The 16,646-nt window shown below is 42.9% G+C and overlaps 1 protein-coding gene across 3 annotated transcripts in view; it reads left to right on the top strand.

Moving 5' to 3' along the window:
- The window catches only part of LOC115468234 (FH2 domain-containing protein 1-like), a 200,994-nt gene extending 195,526 nt beyond the window's left edge, over positions 1 to 5,468 (top strand). For all 3 annotated transcript variants that reach the window (XM_030199766.1, XM_030199767.1, XM_030199768.1), the window contains exon 12: positions 3,001 to 5,468. In XM_030199766.1, coding sequence (XP_030055626.1) covers positions 3,001 to 4,008 — 1,008 coding nt within the window. In that variant the 3' untranslated portion in view covers positions 4,009 to 5,468. The remainder of the gene's footprint in view (positions 1 to 3,000) is intronic.
- The last annotated feature ends 11,178 nt before the right edge of the window (positions 5,469 to 16,646 follow it).

Raw genomic sequence — 16,646 nt, 5'->3', positions numbered from 1 at the left:
CCTTCAAAGAAATGTAATGGATCCTCAGCTCAAAACCTTGGGGTCATCTTTGACTCTTCTCTCTCCTTCTCTGCTCATATCCAGCAGATTGCCAAGACCTGTCGTTTCTTTCTTTACAACATCCGTAAAATCTGCCCCTTTCTTTCCGAGCACTCTACCAAAACCCTCATCCACACCCTTGTCACCTCTCGTTTAGACTACTGCAATCTGCTTCTTGCTGGCCTCCCACTTAGTCACCTCTCCCCCCTCCAGTCGGTTCAAAACTCTGCTGCCCGTCTCGTCTTCTGCCAGGGTCGCTTTACTCATACTACCCCTCTCCTCAAGACCCTTCACTGGCTCCCTATCCGTTTTCGCATCCTGTTCAAACTTCTTCTACTAACCTATAAATGTACTCACTCTGCTGCTCCCCAGTATCTCTCCACACTCGTCCTTCCCTACACCCCTTCCCGTGCACTCCGCTCCATGGATAAATCCTTCTTATCTGTTCCCTTCTCCACTACTGCCAACTCCAGACTTCGCACCTTCTGTCTCGCTGCACCCTACGCCTGGAATAAACTTCCTGAGCCCCTACGTCTTGCCCCATCCTTGGCCACCTTTAAATCTAGACTGAAAGCCCACCTCTTTAACATTGCTTTTGACTCGTAACCACTTGTAACCACTCACCTCCACCTACCCTCCTCTCTTCCTTCCCGTTCACATTAATTGATTTGATTTGCTTACTTTATTTATTTTTTGTCTATTAGATTGTAAGCTCTTTGAGCAGGGACTGTCTTTCTTCTATGTTTGTGCAGCGCTGCGTACGCCTTGTAGCGCTATAGAAATGCTAAATAGTAGTAGTAGTCCATGGTGCGACCGCACCTTGAGTATTGTGTTCAATTCTGGTCGCCGCATCTCAAGAAAGATATAGTGGAATTGGAAAAGGTGCAGTGAAGGGCGACTAAAATGATAGCAGGGATGGGACGACTTCCTTATGAAGAAAGACTAAGGAGGCTAGGGCTTTTCTGCTTGGAGACGAGACGGCTGAGGGGAGACATGATAGAGGTATATAAAATGAGTGGAGTGGAACAGGTGGATGTGAAGCGTCTGTTCACACTTTCCAAAAATACTAGGACTAGGGGCCATGCGATGAAACTACAGTGTAGTGAATTTAAAACAAATTGGAGAAAATTTTTCTTCACCCAATGCGTAAACTCTGGAATTCGTTTGCGGAGAATGTGGTGAAGGCGGTTAGCTTGGCAGAGTTTAAAAAGGGGTTAGATGGTTTCCTAAAGGACAAGTCCATAAACCGCTACTTATATAGGCTTGGGAAAAATCCACAATTCCAGGAATAACATGTATAGAATGCTTGCACGTTTGGAAAGCTTGCCAGGTGCCCTTGGCCTGGATTGGCCGCTGTCGTGGACAGGATGCTGGGCTCGATGGACCCTTGGTCTTTTCCCAGTGTGGCATTACTTATTGTACTTATCAAAGCTCATAATGAACACTATAGTAACACAGTAGGTGACGGCAGAAAAAGACCTGCACGGTCCATCCAGTCTGCCCAACAAGATAACTCATATATGCTACTTTTTGTGTATACCTTACCTTGATTTGTATCTGTCTTTTTCAGGGCACAGACCATATAAGTTTGCCCGGCACTAGCCCCGCCTCCCAACAACCAGCCCCTTGATTTGTATCTGTCTTTTTTCAGGGCACAGACCGTATAAGTCTGCCCAGCACTAACCCCGCCTCCCAACCACCAGACCCGCCTCTGCCATCCAACCTCCGCTAAGCTCCTGAGGATCCCTTCCTTCCGAACAGGATTCCTTTATGTTTATCCCACGCACGTTTGAATTCCGTTAACATTTTCATCTCCACCACCTCCCGCGGGAGGGCATTCCAAGCATCCACCACTCTCTCCGTGAAAAAATACTTCCTGACATTTTTCTTGTCTGCCCCCCTTCAATCTCATTTCATGTCCTCTAGTTCTACCGCCTTCCCATCTCCGGAAAAGTTTCGTTTGCGGATTAATACCTTTCAAATATTTGAATGTCTGTATCATATCATCTTCTTCTCTACGATTCCCTAATGTGTCTGTAACACATGACTCTCATTCGACCATAACATCACTTTGTATTTATTTCATCATCGGAGGTGGCTAATGCCTCACAGTACTTTGTAAGCCACACTGAGCCTGCAAATAGGTGGGAAAATGTGGGGTACAAATGTAACAAATAAAACCACTCTTCCGTAACTGCCCTATTTATTATGCCAGTTTTGAGCATGACGGCATGTAACCTGCATGGAGTGGCAGGTGCAGCTCTGGCAGGCTTATTGGGCAGACTAGATGGACCATATGAGTCTTTATCTGCTGACATATACTATGTAGAATACAGAAAAAGCCTAAAAAAAGAATAAGTGAGCACAAATTATAAATAGAAATATGTAAACCAAAATCTTGTTCATTCCAGCCAGGTCAGGATGGAAGGGGGAAATGGGCAGAAGGAGCTAGATTAGGAAGCAGAGTGGTGCTTCCTCATTGTATTCTGACATCTCTGGCCTCACTCTTTCCTCCTTGTTCTCTATATAACAGCAAGAGGGGAAACAGGAGATGGGTACTGTATTTAGTAGTAGAGTGGTTCCTCTATGGTTCTGTTCTTTCATCCACTCTAGTTGCTCCCCCCTTTAAACCCCCTAACTCTGTTCTCTACATACTGGTTGGCACAAGAAGCAGAGACTTGCTCTCTGCTACATGAGATGTGGGTCATTGACTAATAGTCATCCAGCAGTATAGCTAAGTCCTTGGTGCTGCTCCCACAATTGTGCTGTAGGCTCTTGCTTAATTTGGCAACCAGCCCCACATAGCATTACAGCTGTAGTCCAACTACTTCATAATGACCTCTCGGCCATCACCCAGTCCACATAAATAATTGTATAGTATTAAATTTTGGCTAAGTTTATTTCTGCTGATGAATGATGGATAACTCCATTTTAAATGTTTTTTTTTTTGTTTGTTTGTAGGAGAACAAAGACCGGGAACAGGCAAAACTGAAGAAGGAACGGCTGGAGAAACGACGCTCCATTGCCACCTGCTCATCGCTGGACAAGGATCTACAAAATGTGGAGCTGGAATTCCTGCTGCTGAGAAACTCTCGGCCTAGTTGGAGAAGTCGCAGCCTTCGACCTCCAAAATCCTCTCCAGTCCCAGAGTCCCAGCAGAAATCCAACGTTTCTAAGGAAATCATCAGACTTCCTATTGCTCAGCCTTATGCAACTGAGGTTTCCAAGGAGATCCCCAACTGTAAGCTGAGCATCCCTAAGAGATGTGGCAGTTCACGAAGCCCAGAAGCATTAGTGCAAGGAACTTCGGTCATTAAAGAGGAGAATTTAACTACTGTTGAGGCTAGTAGTGGTCAGCTGGAAACTTCCAAACTGCAGAGGCATAGATTACCTAGGGTAAGCCATGATATTGGTGCAACAATGGAACCTTTTGTGAAGATGAGCCGTCGGCATACACTCAATGTTATTCCTTTCCAGAAAGAAAATGGTGACTATCTGCTCCCTAGCAGGTCTTCATGGCTTCTCCCTCCTACACCAGTTCTTACCAGAAAGGAACATTCTATGGATAGAGACAGGCTGAACCATGAGAATCTACAGTCACTGCAGGTGTCACTCTCAGAGCTAAGCCTGTGTGATTCCTCCCATATGCCAATACAAGAGACCTCTGCAGCTTCCCCTGGTACTAAAAAGGTTGGTATTTTTGGCCAAGGATTGACTACGTGGATCCCAGACAAGATCCCAGCTCCACAGACTTTGACTTTGAAGGATGAGAGTTCCACTGATATTTCTCCATCGTTCAGGTTTGGAGACCTTTTCCATAAAAAAGGCAGCTCAAAAATGACAGAGGCTGTAAAAAGCTCACCTGGGAAAGTAGGCCGCGATCTTACAAAGGGGGTATCTGAAGGTTCGGGCATAGTGAACTTTTTCCGTCGCTTCAATGAAAATCCTCAGAAATCTCCAAAGTCCTGATAAATACCTTTCTGTGGAGCAGAGCTGGGTCTGGTCGTTTAATGAAGTCATTAACTCAGTTGAACCCCATCCTGTTTCTCTCGCAGGCCTGCTAGATGTTGCCCCAGTGCCTGGGAACTTATAGCGGGGAGAATGGTGGTCATTTGTGAAATAACGGAAGATTTCCAGTGTCCTGGGATGTTGGCTGGATAGACTCCCCCTCCCCCTTTTTAAATACCATCTTGCTCTATGGGATCTTTAGTTCAGACTTTGCTGTCATACATCTCAGAAATCTACTACCATGGAATTGCCTAAGTCAAAAATATGGCTGATTTAGCTATGTGTATTTAGGCTCTGAAGCTGAAAGAAGAAAGAGAATATGTTGTCTTCAACCTTTGTGTTTCTATGTACTTGTAGCAGGATAAACCCTCTCCTAATAAGGAATGTCAATGCTGAGTTATCACAGTTTGAATTTTTTAAAGCTGCTCCCCTATAGTTCCACTGAACTTAAGATTGCAGTAGTGTTGCATAGACCTTTCAGGGACTGGGATCTGACTGTTCATGTAGACTGTTATGTCATCTGTGACATCTTAATCAATATGGCCCAATTGGATGGAATGGGTCAGGTAATTTATAGCTGCCTCTACCACATAGGACCTCAGGAACAGTACAAAAGTTTGGCATCAAGAATTTGGTAAATGCTTTAAGTGGTAGGATGAGAATTACACCTTACTGTTATGTACCTTTAGAAATAATGCAATACATAAAACTATGCAGTATTTTAAAAAGTGCATTGCCATCCATGAAGACTTGTCCACAAGGATGACTATACCAGAGAGGCAGGGAAGGTGTGTTAATGTGCATTTAACTAGACAGTGTGTGACTTCTGGAATTAGGATGGTGAGAAAGAAGGGAAGGATGTGACTAAATGATGTCAAAGTGTAACACTTGTATGGTCTCAAATGACATTAGCATAAATTTTGCATTAGTAAGATACATATTGCATGAAGAAGAGAAAAGGGGTGTTGGAGGGGAAAGTTTAGGAATAATCAGAGGTCTTGGTTAACCATTGAAGTGCTGAAAGGTTCTCACTCTGCCACCAGTTGTGTGATGTTGCATATTCAACAAATGGACACATCGATCAGCACTTCCTGGTGGTGGGAATACTGCTCTTTGCATGCACTTTTATTAAAAAAAAAAAAACGTTTCAAGTGCTTAGCCTTTTTAAAATCAAAGTAAAATTTAATGTAATTAAAAACACTAGGCCTGAAGTCTTTGGAAAGTGTTGGCGCCACTGGGCTTGGCTTGGATCCAGGAGTTATGAGGTGGGCTCAGCTCATGGTATTCCTGGAGTCTCTTGTCTGCCCAGGGCCCTGGTACATGGTGCTCAGAGATACCGCTCTGTGTTGGACCTTGATGCATTGCACTCCGGGAATTTTTATATTGATGTTTTGTGTTTTAATGGACTGAGGATTTGTAAATAGACCAAAATAAATTAAATTACATTTAATATGAATGCTGATTACAATGCTCTTTTGTATCCTCAATATTTTTAGTGGAAGAATTAAAAATTGAGTGAGATGGAGGGGTTAGGAAGAAATATTTGTTTTGTAGATGACAATAAGATGTACAAAAGAATGAACATACTTGGAAAGTTATCAGAGATCCTGAGGACTGTTCAACGGCCTTACACCAGTTATCAGTACTAACATATGCAGAAATGCACTTGGTGTTCAAAAGTTTGAGGGAGCAGTGCATGACAGAGTAAGATACAAACATCTATGAAGCAGGAAAGAGACTAGTAGAAAAATGGCATAATCTGCTTTCTTCCACTGATTAGTAGATACAAAGGAAATGGTTATGCTATTACACTGATCATCAGTACTCATCTGGAGCATTGTTCATTTCTGGAGGCTGTTAACGCCAAAAAGGATATAACATGGAGGTACTCCAGAAGGTCCACCAAAGTGGTGTGAGATCACATCAGAAGCCTAAGAATCTAAATGTGTATAAGCCTAAAGGGGAGGAGATGGGAAAATCTTTTTCAGAATTTTGAATATTTTTAATAATTCATTTGTTTTCAGAACTAGCTCATGCCATTTCAGTTGTATCTCAAGGTGAATTGCATTCAGTTATTTCCCTGCCCCTAGAGCCCTGATGGCGAACCTATGACACGCGGCCGCATACAGAGAAGCAGCGGAGTTCCTTGCTGACACCCGGGGCGGATCGCCGATGCGCCCCCCCCTCCCCCCCGGTGCAGCGCGACCTCCCCCCCCCCCGGCGAAATCACCCGGTGCATGTTTACCCGCTGGGGGTGTGCCGTGTGCGCTCCTATTGGCTCCCTCCCTGCTGCTCCCTCTGCCCCGGCTCCTCACTTCCGGCCGGCGGAGCAGAGAGCAGCGGAATGCCGTGGGGGACGCATCTCTGAGGGCCCTGTGATCACCATTACCAGCAACCATCATCCAATCTACTGTTCTGGGGTGTCGTGGATTTGTAATTGACCACCATTACTGAGATAGGTGAGGGGGAGGCTGGGAGAGGCGAGGGCATGTGCTATGGGTGCCGTTTCCCGCCATTAGAAATAGCGGCAGCCATCTTAATTTACATAAGGTGGTCAGTTAGGCTAGTTAGGGCTAACAGGCTATCTATAATTCTATCTTCTGTCTCTGCCCCCCTGATGGAGAACTCAAAAATAAAAAACCAAGGTTAAGTAAAGGAAGTGGTAGTAGCAGTAGCCGACCCTTTCAAGAGACATGGACCGAGATGTATGGCATTATAGAAAAAAATGGCAAATCATTTTGCGTTCTATGTACTGAAACGGTAGTAAGCAGAACGTGGAATATAAATAGACATTTTGAAACTAATCATTCCCAGCTCTTGAAAAAAAGTGAGGATGAACGGAAGGAATACATTTCCAGGCAGCTACACTTTTATAAGAGCCAATCTAAGTCCATCCTTAAATTTGTAAAAGGTTCTACAAATTTAACATCTGCAAGTTTGAGCATTGCTCACTCCATAGCTCAGCATGGAAAAGCACTCAGTGAGGGAGAATTTATTAAAGAAACTCTCCTAAGATGTGCACCAGTTCTATTTCACGATATGCAGAATAAAGATGCAATTATTAAGAGAATATCTGAGTTACCAGGAAATTTGGAGTGCCTGGATCCGATTACCAGACACTCTTAGCACCCTGAAAAATATAGCAATGGCTTTACTCACAATTTTTCCCTCTACGTACTTTTGTGAAACCTTATTCTCAGCGTTAAATAATATCAAAACCAACAAAAGAAACAGATTGACAGATGAAGTTAGTAGCGCTTGCTTGGGCTTGAAGTGTACAAAATACCAACCTTCAATTGAAGATTTAGCCAATGAAATTCAGCAACAAAAAAGTCACTAATAGGCAGATTAGTTAAAGAATTCCCCCTCCCCCTCACTTATCTTAGTTCACGGCACCCCACACAAGTTAAATAATATCAAGACCAACAAAAGAAACCGACTGACAGATGAACAAAGAAGTCACTAAGTAGGTAAGTTAAATAATTAGTTTTTGGTTTATTAAATACAGTTTTATATTACAATTATACATTTTTGTTATTTAAACTATAAATATCGCGAAATTATGGTTTTTTTTCTCGAAGTGACACACCACCCGAGTTATGCTCGGTTTTTTTGGCGAATTTTGACACACCAAGCTCAAAAGGTTGCCCATCACTGCCCTAGAGGAAGAGAGAAGGGGGTTGGAGGAGAAGGTTTAGGAATAATCAGTGCTGGAAGGTTCTCAATCTGCCACCAGTTGTGTGGTGTTGCATATTCAACAAATGGACATATTGTTCAGCATGTCCTGGTGGTGAGAATACTGCTCTTTGCATACACTTTTATTAAAAAAAAAAAAAAAAAGTTTCAAGTGCTGAGTCTTTTTAAAATCAAAGTAAAATTTAATGTTGTTAAAAACACTAGGCCTGAAGTCTTTTCTGAGAAGTTCCGAGAGAAGAGGACATTTCTCTGGTAAGTGAACGCTATTTTGCTTTGTGCTTTGGGAACTTAAAGATTGGGGTTTAAAGAAGGAATTGTAGGTTAGTGTTAGGCAAAATAAAAATATAAAAAGCAAATTTTATCAACTAATTTCCATAGTCTTTTCCACTTAGTTTTAAAAACTTTGTACCACAGCATTAACAGAATCTAGCAGGCACTGCAGGATCTAGTTTAGTCTTCTCGCCCACCCCTAGGACAACTCTTCATTTATAGTCATTTAATGTAATTAGGGTAACAAGCAAGGAGTGCTCTTACAGAATTTTAAATACATTTCATTACCATCTAAGAAGGAAACACGCTAGAGTAGCAGACTTGGTGGAGCTGAGGGAGACAGAGAGATACATAGAGGAGACCTACAGGGATGATGTAGAGAAGTCCCACCTCCAGTCTGGTAGCCCCACCTCCAGTCGTAGCCCCTGTGCTACCTTGGAGGAGGGAAGTCTCCTGGTGCAGCTGGAAGTACTCCTGTAGCCAGGACCTGCCCACCAGGGGGTGTACTATTCTCTCACACCGAGGATATGTCTCCAAGTGACATAGTAACATAGTAGATTACGGCAGAAAAAGACCTGCACGGTCCATCCAGTCTGCCCAACAAGACAAACTCATATGTGTATACCTTACCTTGATTTGTACCTGCCTTATTCAGGGCACAGACCGTACAAGTCTGCCCAGCAGTACTTCCCGCCTCCCATCGCCGGCTCTGGCACAGACCGTATAAGTTTGCCCTCCACTATCCTCGCCTCCCAACCACCAACCCCTCTTCCCCCCACCTGCTCCGGGAGGGAAAGGTTAGGACGGTTGTTGTAGTTGGTGATTCAATCATTAGGCATATAGATAGCTGGGTGGCTTGTGGACATAAGGATTGCATGGTCGCTTGCCTGCCTGGTGCAAAGGTGGCGGACCTCATGTATCACCTAGATAGGATTTTAGATAGTGCTGGGGAGGAGCCGGCTGTCTTGGTACATGTGGGTACCAATGACATAGGAAAATGTGGAAGAGGTTCTGAAAAGGTAGAAACCTCAAATCCAGAACCTCTAGGGTTGCATTTTCTGAAGTGCTACCCGTTCCACGTGCAGGGCCAAAGAAACAGAGCTCTGGAGATAAGACGATGGTTCAGGGAGGAGGGTTTTAGATTTGTTAGGAACTGGGCAACATTCTGGGGAAGGGGGAGCCTATTCCAAAAGGATGGGCTCCACCTTAACCAGGGTGCGACCAGACTGCTGGCATCAGCATGTAAAAAGGAGATAGAGCATCTTTTAAACTAGAAACGGGGGGGGAAGGCTGACAGTCGCTCAAAAGCGCATGGTTCGGGATAAGGTATCTTTCAAAGATATCACCAAAACAGGAAAGATAGGGTATCCTGATATGTTACAAAAGAGACCGTAGTAGAACAGGTATCTTTAAATAAAAATAAAAATCAGACAAAAGATTGCAAATTAATACTGTCAAGTTCTAAGCATGATGTAAATGGGAACAACAAACATAGTTTGAAATGTCTCTATGCGAATGCCAGGAGCCTAAGAAATAAGATGTAAGAGTTAGAATATATTGCACTAAATGAAAAATTAGATGTAATAGGCATCTCTGAGACCTGGTGGAAGGAGGATAACTAGTGGGACACTGTCATACCGGGGTACAAATTATATCGTAGTGATTAGGTGGATCGAATTGGTGGAGGGGTAGCACTGTATATTAACCAGAGCCTTGAATCAGATAGATTGAAAATTCTGCAGGAAACAAAACACTTCTTGGAATCACTGTGGATTGAAATTCCATGTGTAAAGGGGGACATAGTGATAGGAGTATACTACCGTCCGCCTGGACAGAATGAATAGACGGATGCAGAAATGCTAAAGGAAATTAGGGACGCAAACAAACTGGGCAACCACTGCAGGTTAATGTAGCCAGCAACCTTGAAGCTCGCTGTTAGCTACGGAGCAAGGACACCTGCTCCCTGTCTAACAGTTCAGCTGCACTGTGAAATGACTGTACAGTTTAATGAAAAGTTTAGGTAAAACAAATGCATTAAACTATAATAATGGGTGATTTCAATTACCCCGATATTGACTGGGTAAATGTAACATCGGGGCACGCTAGGGAGGTAAAATTCCTTGATAAAATCAAGGAAAGCTTTATGGAGCAGCTGGTACAGGAGCCAACGAGAGAAAAAAAATTCTAGACCTAGTTCTTAGTGGAGCGCATGATCTGGTGTGGGAGGTAATGGTGCTGGGGGCCGCTTGACAACAGTGATCATAATATGATCGAATTTGATATTAGCTTTGAAGTAAGTATACATAGGAAATCAAATATATTAGCGTTTAACTTTAAAAAAGGAGACTATGAATAAATGAGAAGAACAGTGAAAAAAAAACTGAGGAGCAACTGCGAGGCTCAGAATTTTACATCAGGCGTGGATGCTGTTCAAAAACACCATCCTGAAAGCCCAGGCCAAATATATTCCGTGTATTAAAAAAGGAGGACGGAATACCAAACGACAGCTGGCTTGATTAAAAAGTGAGGTGAAGGAAACTATTAGAGCTAAAAGAAAATCCTTCAGAAAATGGAAGAAGGAACTGACTGAAAATAATAAGGAACAGCATTAGGAATGTCAAGTCAAATGCAAAGCGCTGATAAGGAAAGCTAAGAGGGACTTCGAAAAAAAGATTGTGTTGGAGGCAAAAACATAGTAAAACTTTTTTTAGGTATATTAAAAGCAGGAAGCCGGCAAAAGAATCGGACCGCTAGATGACCAAGGAGTAAAAGGGGCGATCAGGGAAGACAAAGCCGTAGTGGAGAGATTAAATGAATTCTTTGCTTTGGTCTTCACCGAAGAAGATTCGGGTGGGATACCAGTGCCAGAAATGGTATTCGAAGCTGATGAGTCGGAGAAACTTAATGAATCCTCTGTAAACCTGGAGAATGTAATGGGAAAATTAGGTTCTTACCTTGGTAATTTTCTTTCCTTTAGTCATAGCAGATGAAGGCATTACGTATGGGTTGTGTCCATCAACCAGCAGGGGGAGATAGAGAGCACTCAACTTTTCACAGAGCCTCATGGCCAGCCAGCTCCACTGCCTCTTCAGTATTTGAAGCTTCCAAAGCAGTATGGCAAACCGCAATGGGAATAACATGAACTTTCCTCACAGCGAACGATTGCACCTTAACAAGGGCATGAACTCAAAAGGAGGGAATGAACACATCCTCCTGGAGGGAATAAACTCGTCCTCCTTATTGTATAACTGGAGGGGATACACGCAACCTCCTGGCGGGAATAAACTCATCCTCAAAATATAAACTGGAGGGAATGGACTCATCCTGCTATAAGTGAACATGAATCCTGAAGACTGTTTTCCAACTTTCTCCCAAGGAAGGAACTTCAGGAAACAAGAACAGAACCTGAAACAGATTCACAGCATACAGACAATCATACAGGGAGGGCTCATGGCTTCATCTGCTATGACTAAAAGAAAGAAAATTACCAAGGTAAGAACCTAATTTTCCCTTCCTTGTCATCAAGCAGATGAAGCCATTACGTATGGGATGTAACAAAGCAATCCCTATATAGGGTGGGAACAGGTCACACAGTGCGCTAGCACTTTTGCTCCAAAACGCGCATCCCTCCTAGCAGCCACATCAAGCCTGTAATGTCGGGCAAAAGAGAGCTTAGAAGCCCATGTTGCTGCACTGCATATCTCTTGACGAGAGAGTGCTCCAGTTTCAGCCCAAGAGGAAGAAATCGCTCTGGTAGAATGCGCCTTAAAGGCTACAGGCGGAGACCGGCCGGCAAGCAGATAAACTGAAAAGATAGTTTCTTTGAGCCAGCGGCCAATAGTGGCTTTAGATGCTGGAGACCCTCTGCGAGGACCTGAGAGCAAAACAAACAGATGATCAGAGGTCCTGAAAGAGTTAGTAACTCGCAGATACTGCAGCAGAGTCCTGCGCACATCCAACAGGTGCAACTGCCCAAAAGATTCTGGAAACTCCTCCTTATCAAAGGAGGGCAAGAAAATAGGCTGGTTTAGGTGAAACGCTGAAACCACCTTAGGCATGAAGGAAGGCACGGTCCGAACCGTGACCCCGGACTCTGAGAATTGCAGAAATGGGTCTCTACAGGACAGTGCCTGGAGCTCTGACACCCGTCTCACCGAAGTAATGGCCACAAGAAAAACAGCCTTCAGTGTCAAATCTTTCTCCAATGCTCGCCAAAGTGGCTCAAAAGGAGAAGCCTGCAGGGCCTTCAAAACTAGCCCCAGGTTCCAAGCTGGACAGGGTGTTCACACGGAAGGCCGGAGCCGAAGCACCCCACTAAGAAACCGTGCCACATCCGGATGAGCAGCTAAGGACACGCTTTCAATCTTGCCACGCAGGGAGGCCAACGCTGCTACTTGCACCCGCAGGGAATTATAGGCCAAGCCTTTTTGTACACCATCCTGCAAAAAGTCCAGAATCGGCGAGACAGGAGCCCGCAGGGGTGTGATCTCTCTGGAAGCAGGTTCCAAGCTGGAACCGAAGCACAGGATTACGTTTAGGTGGTCGTGCAAGGTTGGATAATTGATTCCGACTGCGGCAATTTCAAGTTGGGGGAGTATGGATTCGGCTATAGTTGTGATGTTAAATTGGGTTTTATAGCTTATGGCTATGCCTCCTCTTTTTCCGTTCCTTGTCCAGTGGCTAATTTTGTACTCTGGAGGGCATAAATCTACAATTATGGGATCTTTAAGGTCATGAATCCAGGTTTCACTTATGAGTAAAAGATCACTGTTGTCTGTTGTTGTCGTTTTGTTAACTACCGATCTGGCATTTATATAACCCAGTTGGATTGTTTGGTAGGCTTCGTTAGGGGATGAAGATGTGTTAATTTTTATTATTTTATTTAAACTATAAATCCACCTCCCCTGATCACCAACAGTACAAAGACCCAGAGACATTACTGATCTCAATAGCCCAAAGCTAAGACGAAAATACACATAACACAAGATTCTAGACAAAGCCAAGACGAAATCACATAAAACTCACAAGACCAGAACACAAGATTCCAACCAAAGAACAAAGACCTACCACACCCCATCTAACACGGCATACTAGTAGCCCTAAGCGAACTGATACCTTTATGAATACTGGCAAGATGCTCCTAATAATCTACTCCTTATCCTTGATCCATCTAACACTAACCACCCCACGCGATGAAAGCAACATCATACCCATACTTCACAACCATCAAAGTAAGACCAGACACACCACACCTCACCAAACTGACAACAACCAAAGCAAAGGAAGAACACCAACACGTGGACAACCTCAAGGGAAAGAAAGGTCATAACAAACCCATTGGCAACTGACAAAAATCCACATAACACCAAACTTAGATGACCCTTACCTAACAATTCAAGTGGGTTACATTAATGCCAGATCCATAGTAAATCAGCAATAATAACAGACTGGATCACATCAGAAACAACTCAAGATAGAAGGAAAACATTTCTGACTTTCAGAGAAGAAACTAGAGCTATAGGGGAAACGTATTTATTAGCATATCCCTGCAAATGTTTAAGTATATGGGTAATAAGTATATTTTTTTTTAGCCAGATCACCTCAAAACATTTTTAGAAATGAAAAAGCTAACTGTTAAACCTAAAGAGTAAATGAATGATAACCGACTGATTATCAAGAGATATATAGGGAAAAACCAGGCCATTTTCTTTATTAACCTTTAAAGGGAAAAAATTGTTTTGATCTCCTATTGTCTTTATCACCCGCCTTCTGTTTTATTTGTGGTCTAAAGAACTGAATGATTTGATTTAAGACTATTTTTTTCCTTAAAATAATTACTTGACTATTTGTACTCATATTATTCAATGTATTCCAATACATGTTAATCATGTAAAGAATGTAAAATTTATAAATAAATTAAAAAAAAAAAAAAGAAAACCAAAAACACAGCAGCCAGGCTTATATTTGGAAAAGCGAGATTCAAAAGCACCAAACCCCTACAAGAAAAACTGCATTGGCTCCCAATCAAAGAACGTATTGCGTTCAAAATCTGCACCCTGGTTCATAAAATCATCTACAGCGAAGCCCCGGGATATATGACAGACCTCACAGACCTACCAACCAGAAATACTTCAAGATCAACACGAACATATCTAAATCTCCACCACCCAAGCTGCAAAGGCCTCAAATACAAATCAACCTATGCATCCAGCTTCTCCTATATAAGCACACAACTATGGAACGCGCTGCCAAACGCCGTGAAAGCAACATATGACCACCTAAACTTCTGGAAGCTACTAAAAACTAACCTGTTCAAAAAGGCATATCCTAACGATCCAACTTAAACGTCTTAACTCTGCAGCAGAACATAACTCTTCCTCCTTACGATTCCCCAATGTGTCTGTTACACATGAATTCTACTCTGCCACAATATCACTCTGTATTTGTTCATACCGATATTGGAGATCGCCTTTACGGTACCATGTAAGCCACAATGAGTCTTTAAATAAGTAGGAAAATGTGGGATACAAATTTAACAAATAATAATTGTAATCTAATTTTGTACATGAGGCAATGGGAGGGTTAAGTGACTTGCCCAAGATCATATACTTGGGAAAACTCTAGACAAGGCAGCTCACATTGTTTCAACCAAAGTAAAACAAAATATAAAAAACAAAAATAATTGAGTTTTAGTAGAATTTGATATACTGCTCACTCCAACCAGGAATAGGTGGTGCACAAACAATAAAGTAACAAACATCTAGCTGGAAAAGTGTACCATTTGCAGATAGAAAAGGGTAAAATCACAGGTCAAAAAAATAAAGATGCTTCACAGGTACACCCAATGGCTCATGCATACCTCCATTTTGACAAAAAAAAAGGTAGATAGAAAAAAATACTTCAACAACTTGAACTGCAAATAAGACAACTCCTACGCCACAGGTAGGCCCAGGTCCACTCAAAATTCTGGCACCTTTGTTATGGCTGGCTGGGATCCTCAAGTTCCACCAGCTGGAAGATGTCCTCAGGTGGCCAAACAGGTCATTCCATACTTGTCGCAGCTGGCAGCACTGTTCACGCATTACTACTGTGCTGTCCCCCTCCCCCAATACATGCTCAGTTTTCATGCATGCATGAAAACCGAGCATGCGCAAGACAGAAGAGTCCAGTGCAGCAGCACGCAGATAATGCCGCCGGCTGCAGCAAGTAGGGGGAATGACCTGTTCTGGCCGCCAGAAGATCTTTTCCAGCTAGTGGGGCTTGGGGATCCCTGCCAGCTCAGGTATTTTATTAGTTGGGGGTCATTGGTGCAGGGGCTGAGGTGGTGACAAAGTGTGGGGGAATTGTGTTCCCACCACTTTGGGGTCAGGCACACCCAAATACCATGTCTGGTTACAACACCTGCTCCAGAGGCAGCAACAATGGCAGGGCATTCTTATAGCTCAGGGCCTACATGGAAGGAGAATGAAGCAGGACCAACACACATTAAACTTCTTATTTAATCTTTGCATTTTATACTGCTTTTTCTGCCCAAAAATGGGCATAGATAGTTTACAAAAAATGTAAACAAAAATAATCAAAAAAAAGTTACAATGTTCAAAATAAATAATCTTCAGATTCTTTCAAAAAGTGCGATAAGAGCCCATATTTCTCACTTGAACAGGAAGAGCATTCCAAACATGAAATGTTTTACAAGAGAAATTTTCCACAATCTACTTAGTGACTAACTTTAAAGAATGGAAAAATTAACCTATTGTCCTTCAACCGACTGTCAATATTGCCACAAGGAAAATAACTAGGTGGAACGATATGATAAATTAGTCTTATATCCCACTAATACTGCAACAGTTCAAAGTGGGTAACACTATCTTAAGAAACCAGAGACAAACCCCTGGGAATAAACATAATGTAACAATCAGATCAAGAATTAGAGGCTAAAACATATTGTTGAAACAGGAGAGTTTAGAGTTTCCTACTGAATTCTAAATAAGAAGGGCAGACTTAAATATAGCCTTTAATGTTGCCCAATTTCTGGCTGCTTGAAATGCCAGAGTTAATTCAAATAAATGTAATCGTTTTCCTTTTGCTGATAGAAATATAAAATACACGTCACAGTTGCATTTAGACTTCTGCAGATTAGGAAATTGAAAATGATTATATATATATCCCCATCCTTCCATCCGTTTCCCCTCTTTCTCTCCCCATCCTTCCATCCAACATCTACCCCCTCCTGATCCATCCAGTGTCTCTCTATCCCGTCTTTTTTCATCCACTGTCTCTCTCTCTACCCTTTTCCATTCATCATGTCCTCTCTCTCTCTCTCCCCCCATCCCTTCAATGTCTATCCTGTTTCTCTCCCTACCCTTCCTTCCACTATCTTCCCTCTTCTGCTGTATCCAGGATCCCACCTTTCTCCACATCTCTCTCTAGAGCTTTTTCATTTCCCCTCTCTCTCTCCCCTCTTTCCGCTCTCTCCATTAAACCTCCTGCCTCCTACTTCCAGCCCGATCCGTTTCTCCGGCCACTGCGCTTCTCTGTTGGGCAGCAGCAGCCGCAAAAAAAAAAAAAAAACCTAACAAACAAAAGCAAGCGCGGGGCCGCAGCAGCCTTTAGGCGCGCTTTCGGCTCTGCAA

The sequence above is a fragment of the Microcaecilia unicolor genome, chromosome 4 (genome assembly GCF_901765095.1).
Source record: "Microcaecilia unicolor chromosome 4, aMicUni1.1, whole genome shotgun sequence".
NCBI classification, from domain to species: Eukaryota; Metazoa; Chordata; class Amphibia; order Gymnophiona; family Siphonopidae; genus Microcaecilia; species Microcaecilia unicolor.
The sequence above is the reverse complement of the archived record's forward strand: the minus strand, read 5'-3'. Positions and strand labels throughout refer to the sequence as shown.